This window comes from Dendrobates tinctorius, unplaced genomic scaffold, assembly GCF_039654945.1.
Source record: "Dendrobates tinctorius isolate UK_male_01 unplaced genomic scaffold, ASM3965494v1 ptg000022l, whole genome shotgun sequence".
NCBI lineage: Eukaryota > Metazoa > Chordata > Amphibia > Anura > Dendrobatidae > Dendrobates > Dendrobates tinctorius.
The window spans coordinates 24,256,424-24,274,970 of NW_027361690.1; the positions used below are offsets into that span (position 1 = coordinate 24,256,424).

General features: G+C 45.2%; 1 protein-coding gene across 1 annotated transcript in view; it reads left to right on the plus strand.

Moving 5' to 3' along the window:
• Positions 1 to 18,547, plus strand: part of LOC141084018 (transient receptor potential cation channel subfamily M member 7-like) — a 311,613-nt gene that overhangs the window by 275,102 nt on the left and 17,964 nt on the right. The window contains 2 exon segments of the mRNA XM_073568395.1: positions 3,851 to 3,921; positions 8,160 to 8,197. Coding sequence (XP_073424496.1) covers positions 3,851 to 3,921; positions 8,160 to 8,197 — 109 coding nt within the window.

Here is an 18,547-nt window from a genome sequence, read left to right on the forward strand (position 1 = left end):
AACATGTGTAACAAGGAGAAAAAAAGAGCAACTACACTGTGTTCCAAATTATTATGCAAAAGAGTTTAGGAGTGATAAGGTTAGAATTTTTTTGTTTGTCATTTAAACTCATTGATGGTGATGTGTGTCAGGGCTCTTTATATCACTGAAAGCAATTGCAGATACCTGTGCAAATTAGTTTGGCAGGTGTGTCCAAATAAAGGCAAGACTACTTAAGAAGGCTGTTCCACATTATTAAGCAGCCTACATTTTTTGCCAAAATGGGAAAGAAAAAGGATGTGTCGGCTGCTGAGAAGCAACAAATTGTGGAGTATTTAGGTCAAGGCATGACTACAATCAACATTGCCAAGACACTTCATCGTGATCATCGCACAATCAAGAAGTATGTAGCTGATTCCCAGCACAGACGTGTGCGTGCTGATAAGGAAAAATTGAGGACTCTTTCCCACAGGCAATGGCGTCAGGTTAAAAGAGCAGCTGCAAAAATGCCTTGTCATAGCAGCAGACAAGTTTTTGAAGCTGCTGGTGCCTCCAACGTCCCCCGAACAACAAGATGCAAAGTCCTTCAGAGGTTTGCAGCTGTGCGTAAGCCATCCTGTCGACCACCTCTATCCACTGCACACAAGCAGAAACGGCTCCAGTGGGCCAAACGATACATGAAAACTGACTTCCAAACTGTTTTGTTCACCGATGAGTGCCGTGCAACGCTCGATGGTCCAGATGGATGGAGTGGAGGATGGCTGGTTGATGGACACCCCATGAAAACACGGCTAAGGCGCCAACAAGGAGGAGGTGGAGTAATGTTTTGGGCTGGAATCATTGGGAGAGAGATTGTCTGCCCCTTTAGTATCCCTGAAGGGGTAAAGATGAACTCCATAATCTATGTGGAGTTTCTAAAACAGCACTTCCTGCTATGGTTCAAGAGGAAGAACCGTGCTTTCCGCAGCAAGATCATTTTCATGCATGATAATGCACCGTCTCATGCTGCAAATAACACATCTGCATCTCTGGCTGCTATGGGCATAAAAGAGGACAAACTTATGGTGTGGCCACCATCTTCCCCTGACCTCAACCCCATTGAGAACCTCTGGAGCATCATCAAAAGGAGTGTCTATGATGGCGGGAGGCAGTTCACATCTAAGCAACAGCTCTGGGAGGGTATTCTGTGCACATGCAAAACAACTGAAGCACAAACCATCCAAAAACTGACAAATTCAATGGACGAGAGAGTTCAGAAGCTTCTTTCCAACAAGGGGTCCTATGTGCAAATGTAACATCACCTAGAATAAAGTTTTGACTTGAAAACTGTTTGATTTCATTTTGTAATAAGCTGATAATGCTTATAATTTCACAATTGACCATTTTTTTGTTCAAAATAAAAATAAAAAGGTTGAAAACTCTGCTGTGCATAATAATTTGGAACATGCATTTTGAGTGTATTTTTAAAAATATACTGTTTTCATAGGCAGTTTGCTCAAAAACATTGCAATTATACTAGAATATTAGATGACTGGAAAATAACAATGACTGCAATTCATATAGGTAATTTAGAGAAAATCTGAGGAAATATTTTTTTGCATAATAATTTGGAACACAGTGTAGGTGGATGTAATAAAATAATATGTCACTTTATTAAACAATTACCGTATATACTTGTGTATAAGCCGAGATTTTAAGCCCATTTTTTTGGGCTGAAAGTCCCCCTCTCGGCTTATACACGAGTCATATACCGGGGGGTCGGCGGGGGAGGGGGATCAGGGGTGTCAGATCATACTCACCCCCTCCTGGCTCTTCTCTGCAGCCCCCCTGCTTGCTCCATGTTCTCAGCGCCCCTGCTCTTCCTGCTTCAGCTGTTACGTGGTACCGCTCATTAAACTCATGAATATGTGCATATTTATTACTTTAATGAGCGGTACCAAGTGACCACTGAAGCAGGAAGAGCACAGCGGCGCCGAGAACATGAAACAAGCAGGGGCTGCGCTGCAGAGACTAGCGCCAGGAAGGGGTAAGTATGAACGGAGGAGCCATATTCACCTGTCCCCATTCCAGAGCCGGCAAAGCTGATGAGCAGCGGGCAGCAGGAGGTGAGTATACAGTTTTTTTTGTAACGGAGGCAGCAGCAGCATGATGGGGCCACTCACTGTCCTCATTATCTGGGGCCACACACTGTGTAGCAAAACTGGGGCCACTCACTGTGCAGCATTATCTGAGACCACTCACTGTGCAGAATTATCTGGGGCCACACACTCTGCAGCATTATCTGGGGCCACTCACTGTGCAGCATTATCTGGGGCCACTCACTATCCTCATTATCTGGGGCCACACACTGTGCAGCATTATCTGGGGCCACTCACTGTCCTCATTACCTGGGGCCACACACTCTGCAGCATTATCTGGGGTCACACACTGTGCAGCATTATCTGGGGCCACTCACTCTGCAGCATTATCTGGGGCCACTCACTGTGCAGCATTATCTGGGGCCACTCACTGTGCAGCATTATCTGGGGCCACTCACTGTCCGCATTATCTGGGGCCACACACTGTGCAGCATTATCTGGGGCCACTCACTGTGCAGCATTATCTGGGGCCACTGACTGTGCAGCATTATATAGGACTAATCACTGTGCAGCATTATCTGGAGCCACTCGCTGTGCAGCATTATCTGGGGCCACTCACTGTGCACCTTAGGCTTATACGCGAGTCAATAAGTTTTCCCAGTTTTTTGTGACAAAATTAAGGGGGTCGGCTTATGCACGGGTCGGCTTATACACAAGTATATACGGTAAGTACCAAAACATACAATATATAGAATAAACATTAATAGACAACATGAGACAATAGCAGGATAGTCCAGATACCACAGGGAAGAAAACAATGCCCTATCATGCATGTGAGCAGCATAAGAAAATACCATTGAATAAAGGTGCTAGTGCCTTGCTTGCTTCATGCATGTATGAGCGCTCCCAGCAGAAGTCCATAGTACATATAAAATGCGGAAAGAGTCATCCAGTAAAAGATATATACAACCAAATAGTGGGGAATTCTCCAAGATGTAGGGGGACACTGCAAACAACCCCAGACCGGGTATGAAACGTCCCATTTATTTATAACATGACATAATAAAAAAGAGACAAAAACTGCAAAGTCAAAAATGTGATAAAAATTCATGGAAAAATGCACTTAAAATTGCAATGAAAAAAAAAAAGAATAAACCTAAGTTACCTAGTAGGTGCAGAAATGCTGCAGAAAATCTGCTACATTAAAAACCCACCAAATACTCATTGTGAGAATGTAGCCTAATATTCCGTATCAGTACAAAACAAGTAATGCAAATAACTTTTCTTTAGTTCTCATAAACCTCTAAGTGCACAATTAAAGTTTACACGGGGTCCTGTGTATCAAGAAATCTCAAAAATCATTTGCTGAAGAGCTTGCTAAGACAAAAGACATACAGTATCTCACGGTATAGATTTTTCTCTGGTGGCCATAGTATAAGTGCAAACTGCTTGCCTGAACAGTAGAAAATAAAGTATACCGGCATATATCTGCCTGACACAGACGAATAAGACATCTTTTGTCCCCTGTCAGTTGAATGAAGCTCTATTAATACATTCTATGAAGATGCCTTTTTTCATCAATTACACCAAGCAGAAGACTCATACACAATGTGCACAGAGAGAAGACTGAGCTCCAAACCTATCAAGATCTATAGAATTTGTCAGTAAAACATTATGAACCTATAGTTAAAAACAAATGATCATGTCAAGCATTAAGGTAAATCTTCATTCGAAAAAATAGTAACAATCTAGGTTTGATTTTCCTTCTCTTGGTGTTATTCTCTCCAATGTAGTTGACTTGGATGGTAGATCGATGTCATGTGAAGACCTGCCCCAGACAGACTCTACCGCAGCATTACTAAAGGTCGGTATAGTGAACATCTATTTCACGATATGACAACATCACATTAGAAAACTTGATATGCCTGGAGATAGTCCTGCTACCTGGGGAACATTACTTTACTGAGAATCTGTCACTAGATTCATATTGCCTGAAGCAAGGGAAACATTAACCCCTTTCTGACATGAGACGTACTATACCGTCCATGGGACCCGGGCCCCTATGCCCCTGGACGGAATAGTACGTCTAGCGCGATCAGCGGCGCTCACGGGGTGAGCGCTGTTGATCGCGGCCGGGTGTCAGCTGATTATCACAGCTGACACCCGGCACTATGTGTCGACCGCCCCCGACATGTTAACCCCTGGCACACTGCGATCAAACACGATCGCAGTGTAGCAGGGGTTTAGGGAAGCATCGGCAGGGAGGGGGCTCCCTCCGTGCTTCCCTGAGACGCCCGCAGCAGCGCGATGTGCAGCACTGCTGCGGGGGTCTCCTTCCCTGCAGGTTCCCGGATCCAATATGGTGGCGGGGACCTTTGGAGGCCTGCAAGGGAGCCGGCTTCCTCATGCCTGCAAATCGCAGGCTCGAGGAAGCCTTCTGCACTGACTGTGAAAGATCGCTGATTTGTCACAGCGATCTGTGATGTGACAGATCAGCGATCTGTCACATGACAGTGATGTCCCCCCTGGGACATTATAATAAAGTTAAGAAAAAAAAATTAAAAATCATTTATAAAAAATCTCTAAATAAATTAAAAAAAAAAAAAAAAATTCCCTAATAAATTCATTTTTTGGAAATAACAAAAAAACAAAACAATGAAAGTACACGTATTTAGTATTGCCGCGTCCGTAATGACCCGCCCTATAAAACTGTGCCATTAGTTAACCCCTTTAGCGAACCCCTTAAAAAATAAAAATAAAAAGCAAAGCAAAAAATAATGCTTTATTGTCATACCATCGAACAAAAAGCGCAATAACGCGCGATCAAAAATACGGATATAAATAACCATGGTACCGCTGAAAATGTCATCTTATCCCGCAAAAAACGAGCCAGCACACAGTGTCATCAGCGAAAAAATAAAAAAGTTATAGCTCACAGAATAAAGCGATGCAAAAATAATTATTTTTTATATAAAATTGTTTTCAGTGCATAAAAGCGCCAAAACATAAAAAAGACGTAAATGAGGTATCGCTGTAATCGTAGTGACCCGAAGAATAAAACTGCTTTATCAATTTTACCACACGCGAAACGGTGTAAATGCACCCCCAAAAGAAATTCTTGAAATGCTGGTTTTTGTTCATTCTGCGTCCCAAAAATCGGAATAAAAAGCGATTAAAAAAAGTCACGTGCCTGAAAATGGTACCAATAAAAAAGTCAACTCATCCCGCAAAAAATAAGACCTCACATGACTCTGTGGGCCAAAATATGGAAAAATTATAGCTCTCAAAATGTGGTGATGCAAAAACTATTTTTACAACAAAAAGCGTCTTTTAGCGTGCGACAGCTGTCAAACATAAAAACCCGTTATCGCCCCCTTAATTAGGGAAAAATAATAAAATTTAAAAAAAGTATTTATTTTCATTTTTCCATTAGGGTTAAAGCTAGGGCTAAGGTTAGGGCTAGGGTTAGGGCTGAGATTAGGGCTAGGGGTGTGTTGGGGTTAGGGTTGGAGTTAGAATTGGCGTCTGATCTCAATTTCAGCCAATTCTGCGTTAAAAAAGTCAAATTGTGCTCTTTCCCTTCCAAGCTCTGCCATGCGACCAAACAGTGTTTTACCCCCACATATTGGGTATCAGCCTACTCAGGACAAATTGCAAAACAACTATTGGGGTCCAATTTCTCCTGTTACCCTTAGGAAAATAAAAAATTGGGGCAAAAATATCATTTTTGTGAAAAAAAAATGATTTTTTTATTTTCACGCTCGGGCGTTATAAACTTCTGTGAAGCACTTGGGTGTTCAAAGTGCTCACCACACATCTAGATAAGTTCCGTGGGGGGGTCTAGTTTCCAAAATGGGGTCACTTTTGGGGGGATTCCACTGTTTAGGCACATCAGGTGCTTTCCAAACGTGTCATGGCGTCCAATCCCAATTCCAGCCAAAAAAGTCAAATGGCGCTACTTCCCTTCCGAGCTCTGCCATGCGCCCAAATAGTGGTTTACCCCCACATGTGGGGCATCAGCGTACTCAGGACATATTGCACAATAACTTTTAGGGTCCTGTTACCCTTGGGAAAATAAAAATTTGGGGTGAAAAGATCATTTTTGTGGAAAAAATGGGATTTTTTAATTTTATGACTGTACATTATAAACTTCTGTGAAGCCCTGGGAGGTTCAAAGTTCTCACCACACAGCTAGATAAGTTCCTTGGTGGGGTCTAGTTTCCAAAATGGTGTCATTTGTGGGGGTTTCCACTGTTTTGGCACATCAGGGGCTTTCCAAACGCGACATGGTGTCCGATCTCAATTTCAGTCAAATGGCGCTGCTTCCCTTCTGAGCTCTGCCATGCGCCCAAATAGTCGTTTACACCCACATATGGGGTATCAGCGCACTCAGGACAAATTGCACAATAACTTTTAGGGTCCTATTACCCTTGGGAAAATAAAAATTGGGGTGAAAAGATCATTTTTGTGGAACATATCTAGATAAGTTCCTTGAGGGGTCTAGTTTCCAAAATGGGGTCACTTGTGGGGCATTCCACTGTTTAGGCACATCAGGGGCTCTCCAAACGTGACATGGCATCCGATCTGAATTCCAGCCAATTTTGCATTTTGCAAAAGTCAAACGGCGCTCCTTCCCTTCTGAGCTCTGCCATATGCCGAAACAGTGGTTCTCCCCACATATCAGGTATCAGCGTACTCAGGAGAAATTGCACAATAACTTTTGCAGTCCAATTTCTCCTGTTACCCTTGGTAAAATAAAAAAAATTGGACCTGAAGTAATTTTTTTGTGAAAAAAAGTTAAATGTTTATTTTTTTTTTAAACATTCAAACAAATCCTGTGAAGCACCTGAAGGGTTAATAAACTTCTTGAATGTGGTTTTGAGCACCTTGAGGGGTGCAGATTTTAGAATGGTGTCATTTTTGGGTATTTTCTATCATATGTCAGACCCCTCAAAGTGACTTCAAATGTGATGTTGTCGTAAAAATAAAATGGTGTTGCAAAAATGAGAAATCACTGGTCAACTTTTAACCCTTATAACTTCCTAACGAAAAAAAATTTTGGTTCCAACATTGTGCTGATGTAAAGTAAACATATGTGAAATGTTACTTATTAAGTTTTTTGTGTGCCATAGCCCTGTGATTTAAGAGCATACAAATTTAAAGTTGGAAAATTGCAAAATTTTCGCCAAATTTCCATTTTTTTCACAAATAAACGCAAGTTATTTGAATGAAATTTTACCACTAACATGAAGTACAATATGTGACGAGAAAACAATGTCAGAATCAGTGGGATCAATGGAAGCGTTTCAGAGTTATTACCTCATAAAGGGACAGTGGTCAGAATTGTACAAATTGGCCCGGGCATGAACGTGCAAACCACCCTTGGGGGTAAAGGGGTTAATCTGAGCCTGGCTGCATGATTACAGCCAAGTATATTTTTCTCTGAAGCTCAACTGCAATTCAGAGAAAACATAGTTTTAACAGCCATAGGGAGAGACTTGACTGTTCCGGTGCTTGTCCCGACCAGCTTCTCCCCTCCTCATTCCAGGTGATTGACAGGTCCCTGCCTATGTACACACAGAAGAGACCTATCAACTCAAGAAGTGCAACCATGGTCGGACTGGCCCACAGGAGGACAAGAGAATCCCCTGATGGGCCCCTGTGCAGGAGTGAGCTACTTACTTCCCAACATGAGCATTAGTTGGCCCATACATTTACACTATGTACACACAAAAGCAGCATCTCTTCATTCATTCATCAAGCTACCTACTGTACTATTTTATGGAAGCAGAAGTCAATTTGTGAATGAGGGTAATGTAATCCATGCATGTAGCTGAACAGTGGGCCCCCAGAGTAAATGTTACTGGTGAGCCCTTGCCACCCCAATCTGACAATGAGTGCAGCAATAAGCTGGCTGGGGATGTCATTGCACTAGTCAAGTCTCTCCATATAATCCCCTGCTGGCTGTTTTAACTATGTTTTCTCTGAAATACTACCTGGCTTCAATTGCGCAGCCAGGCTTTGATTCATACTGCCCGTGGTTCAGGCAGCCTGAATATTATGACAGGTTCCCTTTAATATATATATTTTTTTTTTAAACAGGAGCAGTATAACAGTCGATACTCTTCAAGCCACAAGTTGTAAGTTTACCTCTTTTTTATGATCTCTGAATATTGGAGAACATTTTTTCAAATTAGCACAGGCTGTATTTTAAAGTTGATGTTAAATAGAAGATTGAGCCTAATAAGTTATCACTTAACAAAAAGTAAAATGTCATGCACTTTCACTGATGCAGTTTGTACATTAGCATTTAACATTTCAGTTATTATAATGAGAGCGCCTACTTATTAGCTCATTTATTTGCAATAATTCTGCTACTACTGCCCATTTCTGCAATGCTATTGACCTCAATAAGGGATTGTGGCAATATATGATAATGTGCCAAATTTTGTCTGGCCTCCACTTTACTGTTTTCAAGAATATGATACATATTGATAAACTTTTGCACTCTTTCACAGATAATATTAATAAATTAACAATTTTTATACATGTGGCTCCTTCTTTTAATTGTTTGGAGCAAACTTAATAGTGTCCAAAATTTCAACAACGTATACCTAGATGAAACAGGTAGAAATTATGTAAAATTTGGCACATCTTCCTTGCTATATTAGACACTTTAATCTTCCATACAGTGTCTTGGATGGCTCTTGGAAGGCTGGTTATGTAATCCAGATGGTTCGGTAAGTATTCAGTGTTGCAGTAAACCAAGGTCCAAGTATGTCCCCAACTAGTTCACTAGTCTGTATGATCCTGATGCGTGTACGGGTGTTGTGGAAGTGCCCTGTCCGGCGTTACTAAAACTAACTGCAATCAAAAGAGTGAAACGCCAATACAGTGTGACATCATCCGCCATGGACAGAGCTGTGGATCAAAAATTAAACAGTTCATCAAAAGCGTTTCAAAAGAATCGTCCTTCATCAGGGATCATAACTCCTAAGGATCCAATCGACCAGAGGGACTTTACAGTGAAATTGAACTTTTTGCTTTTATGAACTAAACAGTGATGGATCTAAAGAGGCACAATTGATCTTGTAATTATTTAGTGTGATGCACACAATTTTAAATCTATTGGATCCTTATGATTCCTGTCACGGTCCTGTCAGTGCCAGCGTGCAGCCACTGCTGAGCAGGGACTCACCCACACTGCAGGGGGGCCCGGGGTCAGATACGGCCGGAAAGCTCAGGCAAAGGACCTGGAGACGCTGAAGTTGGCAAGCAGTGAAGGACCTACGGTCATGTGACTGCAAGGGGCGGGGCTTAGCATCCTGCTGCCAGAGATCGGCAGGACACAACTACAGGAATACTCAGGTCAGACAAACGGGGGTCATACACAGCTCAGTATAGTACCAGGGATGAGACAGAACGGATAGTCGGGGCCAGGCAGCAGTCAAAGCCAAACAGACATATAAGGTACCAAGCAGAATCCAACAAGCAGTATCCAGAGAACAGACCGAGTCAAAACCAAAGTATCAGGCAAACAAGAACACAGCACAAACACATTCAGGGTTCAACACAGTATACCTGACGGGGATTGGAGCTTCCTGAGGCTATAAAAAGCTTTCCCAGAACCAAGGAGAGGCCACAATAATAAGCCCCAGGTGTGCAGGTAAGAGCCTGCACGGAGATCATAACATTTAACCCCAGAAGTGCAGGTCCACCAGCACTGGTTCCAGACATTAACCCCAAGCGTGTGGGTCCAACCCGCACTGGGATCATGACAGTACCCCCCTCTCAACGGGGGCCTCTGGACCCCCAGGCTTGCCCGGGTACCTAGCATGGAAAGCCCGAACCAGGCGATACGCATGCATCCATCGGGCCGGCACCCAGGACCTGTCCTCCGACCCATACCCCTTCCAATGAACCAGGTACTGTACTGACCGCCATACCAACCTGGAATTTACGATATGATCAATCTCATATTCCACATGTCCCTCAACCAAAACCGGAGGAGCAATGGACTCGGACTCTCCCTGGACTGCTTCAAAAGGTTTCAGTAGAGATCTATGGAAGACGTTAGGGATCTTGAAAGAGGGTGGAAGGCACAGCCTGAACGCCACTGGATGGATTTTTTCCACAATCTTGTACGGGCCAATGAATTTGGGGCCCAACTTGGCTGAAGGAATCTTCAACTTAATGTTTCACGTGGAGAGCCAAACTTTCTCTCCAACCTGAAACGTGGGAGCATGTGTGTTTCCTGTCCGCGAAAAACTTATACCTGCCTTGAGACCTAGATATATTCCGCTGGACTTCCGTCCATGTATTTTTTAATCGCTGAACAGAGCCCTCAGCCCCGGGACACCCCGAATCCAGCTGAAAAAAACTCACCAAAATGAGGACTGAACCCATTTGTTGATCAAGAAAGGAGACATACCCGTGGATTGACTCACCCGACTATTGAAGACAAATTCAGCAAACGGCAGTACATCACACCAGTCATTCTGTCTAGCAGAAGTCAGACATCTGAGGATCTGTTCCAGAGACTAATTAGTGCGTTCCGTCTGACAATTGCTCTCAGGATGGTATGCAGACGAAAAGGACAGAGACATCCCTAATTTTTTGCAGAAAGCACGCCAAAACTTAGCCACAAACTGCACACAACGATCAGACACCACATTCAGGGGTGCCCCATGCAACCGGACCACATGCTGCACAAACAATCTGGATAAAGTCTCAGCTGAAGGTAGTGCGGACAGGGGTACAAAATGAGCCTGCTTTAAAATCTGTCCACCACTACCCATACCACCGTATTACCCCTGGATGAAGGAAGATTGGTAACAAAATCCATGGACAGGTGGGTCCATGGTCTTTCGGGAACTGCCAAGGGCATCAGCTCCCCCGCCGGCCGGCTATGAGAGCTTTTAGAATGAGCGCAGACCCCACAACCAGAAATGAATTTTTTTTATGTCAGAACCAAGGGTAGGCCACCAAAAGGTCCCCTCAATCTCCCGTTCCAATTGAGAGGAGATCCCTGCTAACACAACCCCAGGGTGAAGAATGGAGGACGGTGGCTCAGGGGAAGACAGAGGCTGAAAACTGCGAGATAAGGCGTCAGCCTTGACATTCTTTGACCCTGGACGAAATGTAATAGTAAACTGAAAACGGGGAAAAAAAAGCGACCAACGGGCCTGTCTGGGTGTTAGTCTTTTAGCAGACTCGATGTATGACAAATTTTTGTGATCGGTGATCACAGTAACCGGGTGACTGGCCCCCTCCAAAGAGTGCCTCCATTCTTCAAACGCCAATTTGACCGCAAGAAGCTCTCTATTGCCTACATCGTAATTTCTTTCAGCAGCAGAGAACTTCCTGGAAAAGAAAGCACATGGCCCGAGGTTGGTTAGAGTGGCAGGCCCTTGGGACAACACTGCCCCCACCCCCACCTCGGAGGCGTTCACTTCCACAACAAATGGTTTGGACGGATCTGGCTGTACTAACACAGGAGCAGACATAAAGCATTTTTTCAGAGTCTCAAAGGCCTCTTTTGCGAGCGAGGACCAATTTCTCACATCCGCACCTTTGCATGTTAGATCTGTGAGTGGTTTGACCACCTGTGAAAACCCCCGAATAAATTTGCGGCAATAATTGGCGAACCCCAAGAAGCGCTGAAGACCCTTAAGATGAGAAAACCCTCACAGGACACAATTAATCCCAAAAAAGACAATTCCTGAACAAAAAACACACATTTCTCCAATTTGGCAAACAGATGATTTTCCCTCAGTCTCTGGAGAACGGTTCATACATGTTTCAGATGAGAATGACTGTTGGAGGAGTATATCAAAATATCATCTAAGTAGATAACAACAAGATGACCAATGAGATCCGAGAATACTACGTTGATGAAATTCTGAAATATGGCGGGGGCATTGGTAAGACCAAACGGCATGACTAAATTTTCAAACAGTCCCTCGGACATGAGGAACGCCGTTTTCCATTCATCCCCCTCCCGGACCCTTATCAAATTATATGCCCCCCGAAGATCCAGTTTAGAGAACCATTTTGCCCCTGATAGTTGGTTACACAAATCGGGAATCAACAGAAGGGGGTACGTATTCCGTACAGTAATCTTATTAAGCTCACAAAAATCGAGACAGGGACGTAAACCGCCATCTTTTTTCTTTACAAAAAAAAACCTGCCGCCACAGGTGAGACTGAGGGACGTATGTGTCCCTTGCGAAGACTTTCAGCAATGTAATCCTTCATAGCTAAGCGCTCAGGGCCAGATAAATTAACCAGACGGGCTTTAGGCAATTTAGCCCCCGGGACTAGCTCGATAGGGCAGTCAAAGGGTCTAAGTGGCGGCAACGTCTGGGCCTCGCTTTCAGAGAATACATCTTTGAAGTCTTTCAGGTACTCCGGAATACCTTTCAGCTCGACAGATGACACAGACACAGATTTAACAGGTTCAACCAGCAGTGCAGATTTATCACATAACTTAGAATCATTAAACCCCCATTGAACAATCTCCCCCATTTTCCAGTTGATTACTGGGTTATGGTGTTGTAACCAGGGCATGCCCAACACCAACCCTGCTGGTAGATTGTCCAGAAACAAACAAGTTAAGTTTTCCACATGAGTAGCGCCCACTCTGAGCGAAAACAAATTAGACATAAAGAGAATACCCTCTTTAGTGAGGGGGAGGAGTCAATGGCCACGACCTTGATCGGAACCTTGAAGCCTAGCTGTCCCTATCTTGCAGCGTGTGACCAATTGGGAGTCAATAAGATTGATGGATGATCCGCAGTCCACAAAGGCTGTAGAGGAAAAAGATCAACTGTCCACTAACAGTTCCACATGAAGCAAAACCTTAGAAAACGAGGAAATGGGTACCTGAGTGTCTGAGTAGTCTCCCCGCTGACTACCCAGACCTAGTCGTTTCCCGCCGACCAGGTCGAGGATGGACAATCAGGACACTCCCTTTTCCAATATCCCGTTTTACCGCAGTAGAAGCATAACTGCTTTTACCTCTGACGTTTTCTCTCCTTATCCTTCAGGGAGAGAGCACCTGTCAGGAACACCGCACTGCACTTGCTCACTGAGCCAGTGCGCGTGTCCTGAGTAAGACAAACTGTGCTCAGAGATACCTGTAGAGCGGGCAGCAGTAGAGAAGGTGCGTGCTTCAGACCCGCAGGACCTGAAGCATTTGACTGCTGGGGAGTGGCCTAAACTCCAGAGAGCTAGGAGCTGCAGAAAAACTCCTAGAATGGTAACTACAGGACAAAGTTACCAAGAGGCATAGACAGGGACATAAACAGATCAGGCCGGGGTCAAAGCACGAGATAGCACGACAATACCAGAGGATTAGACAGAACGGATAGTAAGGACGTAGCCAAAAAGTCAGAAACCAGAGAAACAGATATACAGTACAGAATCAACAGGCAAACTCACAACGGGGGACAGAACCAGAACCATATAAGCAAGCTAGAAGGCAATGAACGCGCACACAGGGGTCACCACACTTGGCCAAAGGCAAAAGTATGACTGACGGGGGTTGGAGTTTCTCAGGGCTATAAGAAGCTCTCGCTGAACCAAAGAGAGGCCACAATAATTAGCCCAGGTGTGCAGGTCAAAGCCTGCACTGAGCTCAAGACATTAACCCCCGACGTGCAGGTCAAAACCTGCACTGGGATCATGACAGTACCCCCCTCTCAACGGGGGGCCTTTGGACCCCCAGGCTTCCCCGGGTATTTGGCATGGAAAGCCCGAACCAGGAGATCAGCATGTACAGAGTGAGCAGGGACCCATGAGCGATCCTCCGGTCCATATCCCTTCCAGTGGACCAGGTACTGCAAAGAGCGCGCACCCGCCGAGAGTCCACAATATGTCCGACCTCATACTCCAAGTGACCCTTCACCAACACTGGAGGAACAACAGACTCAGAGTCCTCCTTGACAGATCCCACGGGTTTCAACAGAGATTTATGGAACACATTGGATATCTTTAAGGAGGCGGGGAGACGCAACCTATATGCCACCGGGTTGACTATCTCCACAATCTGGTACGGACCAATGAACTTTGGTCCCAATTTAGCTGACGGTACCTTCAAGTTGATGTTACGTGTGGAAAGCCAAACCTTCTCCCCCACCTGAAACATGTGTCCCAGGGCTCTCTTTTTGTCAGCAAAATATTTGTATCTCCCCTGGGCCCGAGAGATATTACGCTGGACTTCAGCCCAGAGGTTTTTTAACCGTTGGACAGACCCTTCTGCCCCTGGGCAACCAGAATCCACCCGTGAAAACTCCCCAAAATGAGGATTAAACCCATAATTGATTAGGAATTAGGGACATGTTGGTGGACTGACTCACCCGGTTGTTAAAAGCGAATTCCGCCAATGGTAACGCATCACACCAATCCTCCTGTCTGGCGGAAGTCAGACACCTGAGAATTTGTTCCAGGGATTGATTGGTGCGTTCCATCTGACCATTACTCTCCGGGTGATATGCAGACGAGAAGGAGAGTGAGATGCCCAATTTCATACAGAATGCCCTCCAAAATTTGGCCACAAACTGCACACCTCTGTCAGACACCACATTCAGGGGTACCCCATGCAATCGGACCTCATGCTGCACAAACAACCTTGACAATGTTTCTGCTGAGGGTAGTGCTGCCAAGGAAATGAAATGGGCCTGTTATGAAAACCTATCCACCACCACCTAGATCACGGTATTGCCCCGGAAGGAGGAAGACCGGTAATAAAATCCATGGAGAGATGAGTCCATTGCCTATCAGGAACCGGTAAACGTATGAGTTCCCCAGCCGGCCGGTTATGCGAGCTTTTGGAACGGGCACAAACTCCACAAGCAGCAATGAATTTCTTGACATCGGACCCCAGTGAAGGCCACCAAAAAACCCTGGCTACTGCCTCTCTAGTGGCTGTGATACCAGGATGAGCACTCAGCCTAGACTCATGAAACCCCTGCAGAAGTCTAGGCCGCAATAAATCTGGAACAAACTATTTATCCCCTGGCCTGGTCGTCAGAGCGAGGAACTGAGCCCTCAAAATTTCTTGTTCCAACTCTGATGAGACCCCCGCCACTACCACGCCTGGAGGAAGAATGGAGGATGGCAGCTCGGGGGGGAGACACCGGATCAAAACTTCTGGACAGGGCACCCGCTTTAACATTTTTGGACCCTGGTTGAAAAGTAATGAAGAATTGAAATCATGAAAAAAAAAAGTGACCAACGGGCTTGTCTAGGAGTAAGCCTCTTAGCAGATTCCATGTATGCCAAATTTTTGTGATCTGTGATAACAGTGATAGGGTGAGTCACCCCTTCCAAAAAGTGCCTCCATTCTTCGAATGCCAGCTTGACCGCAAGAAGTTCTCTATTGCCTACATCATAGTTTCTCTCGGCGGAAGAGAATTTCTTGGAGAAGGCACAGGGTTTGAGATTAGCAAGGGTGGCCGGACCCTGAGACAGCACAGCCCCAACCCCCACTTCAGAAGCATCCACCTCCACAATGAATGGTTTGGACGGGTCTGGTTGGACCAACACCGGGGCGGACATGAAACATTTCTTAAGAGCTGAGAAGGACTCTTTAGCGGGTACAGACCAATTTTTTATATCAGCCCCCTTCCGGGTAAGATCTGTGAGTGGTTTAACCACTTGTGAGAAACCTTTAATGAATCTCCGGTAATAGTTCGCAATCCCTAAGAAGCGCTGGAGCCCTTGAGATCTCGAAGGCTGAACCCAGTCAGCGATCGCCAGCACCTTCTTATGATCCATATGAAGCCCCTCACTGGACACAATCAGCCACAAAAAACACAGTTCCTGTACGAAAAATGAACACTTTTCCAATTTAGCAAACAATTGGTTCTCTCTGAGTCTCTGGTGAACTGTCCGTAGGTGTTGCAAGTGAGACTGACTGTCTGGGAAATACACCAAAATGTCATCCAAATAAATGATAACAAAACGGCTTATCAGGTCAGAAAACACAACATTGATAAAGTTCTGGAAAATAGTGGGGGCATTAGTTAACCCAAATGGCATAACCAGGTTTTCAAAGAGTCCCTCTGATGTGAGGAACGCAGTTTTCCACTCGTCCCCTTCCCGAACCCTTATCAGGTTGTAGACCCCCCCCGGAGATCTAACTTGGAGAACCATTGGGCCCCAGATAACTGGTTACATAAGTCTGGGATGAGGGGAAGCGGGTACGTGTTCCTAACCGTTATCTTGTTGAGTTCCCGAAAGTCGAGGCACGGTCGCAAACCACCATCTTTCTTCTTCACAAAGAAGAATCCTGCTGTCACGGGTGACACAGAAGGTCTGATATGCCGTTTGTGAAGACACTCTGCTATGTACTCCTTCATGGCTTGGTGCTCAGGCCCGGACAAATTGAACAATCGAGCCTTAGGTAATTTGGCCCCGGGTACTAACTCAATGGCACAATCATAGGGTCTATGTGGTGGCAGCACCTCAGCCTCACTTTCGGAAAAAACATCTTCGAAATCCTTCAGGTACTCCGGAATACCTTCCAGACCGACAGATGACACAAATACGGATTTAACAGAGATAACAAGAGGTCCCAGGTTACAACATTTATCCTTGCATCCCCATTGAGTGATCTCCCCTGTCACCCAATCAATGGTAGGATTATGGCGTTGAAGCCAAGGCATCCCCAGTACCAGTCCTGCAGGCAAGTTATCGAACACAAGACAGCTTAATTTTTCCACATGAGTGGGACCCACTTTTAGAGAAAACAGTTCAGACCTGAGGCAGATACCTTCCTGGGTAAGAGGGGATGAGTCAATTGCCACAAGTTTATCAGAATCCTGAAGCCTGACTGTCCCTATCTTATTAAGGGTCATCGTCCTGGTATCTATCAGGTTCACAGCCGAACCACAGTCAACAAAAGCAGTAGTCTGAACAGGACCATTACCAAGTTCCAGTTCCACCTGAAGCACAATTTTTGCAAGTGAGGAAAATTGTACCTGAAGGTCTGGGTAGCCTCCTTGACTACTACCCAGACCTAGTCGTTTCCTGCCTTCTTGGAGGATGATGGACTGGAGGGGCAGTCCTTCTTCCAATGTCCAGATTTCCCACAATGGAAGCACAACTGCTTCTACCGGTGACGTCTTCTTTCCTTCTCACAGGTGACAGCGCTCACATGCATAGCCACAGGAGGAGTCCGGGTCTCCCCTCCACTGGAGAATAATGATGTTTCAAGTTGCATAACACCTTTTGCCCACAGTCTGCGATCCATGCGAACTGCTTGGGTCATGGCATCCTCTAAGGAGTCAGGTGGCAGATGGAGTGCCAGGGCATCCTTCAGACATTCACACAGGCCTCTACGGAACAGTCCCCGCAAGGCGGCATCACTCCAAGAGATCTCGACTGCCCACCGTCTAAATTCAGAACAAAAGCACTCGGCCGAGTGCTTCCCCTGACAGACACTCATCACCTTGTCCTCAGCCAAACGCATTCTGTCAGGCTCGTCATAAATTAGCCCTAAGGCCTCAAAAAATGCATGCACAGTCATTCTCTCCGGGGCAGAAGAGGAAAGAGAAAATGCCCAGGCTTGTGGGGCCCCCCTAAACAGGTACATAACTACCCCCACCCTCTGTTTCTCATCCCCAGAGGAGCGGGGTCTCAAGTCAGAAACCAGAGAAACAGATACAGTATATGGAATGATAGTGCATTGGCAGCTCTCTTTCGGAAAGGTTTGGCAGAGACCGTAAAAGATGTTATGGTGGGATTTCCTGTTCCTTCTGCTCTGGCTGGCTCTATGTCATTAGCCATTCAAGTTGATCGGCGTTTACGTGAACATAAAACTACACGGGAGGCGCTGCCACCTTTTGAACAAATTTCTGAACCTGTGCAATGTGATGGGGTTTTGTCTAGGGCGCAACGTCGGGAGTTTAGAAGGCGTAATAAGCTGTGTTTTTTCTGTGGAGACGCCTCTCATACTATTTCTGTCTGCCCTAAATGAGAGAAACATTTTGCACACACATTTGCTGTGGGCAGTATACAACCTAAGTTCCTTTTGGCAATTACTCTGATCTGCTCCTTGTCCACATTTTCCACTAAGGCTTTTGTGGATTCAGGAGCAGCTCTGAATCTGATGGATTTGGACTTTGCTAAACGTTGTGGTTTGTCCATGACGCCTCTGCAGATGCCTATTCCTTTGAGGGGTATTGATGCCACTCCTTTGGCGGAGAATAAACCTCAGTTTTGGACCCAGGTGATAATGCGAGTTGCCCCAGACCACCAAGAAAATTGTAAGTTTTTGGTGCTGCATAATTTGCACTATACTATTGTTCTGGGATTCCCCTGGTTGCAAACTCATAACCCAGATTTGGATTGGAAATCTGTTGTGAGTTCATTTTCCCCTCCGTCACTGAGGCCTGGTGAACTCCCTATTCTAGTGAAGGAAGGTAGTGAGCCTGATTATCAGGCACCTGGGACTAATGAAGACGATTGGCTGAGTGGAGTCACTG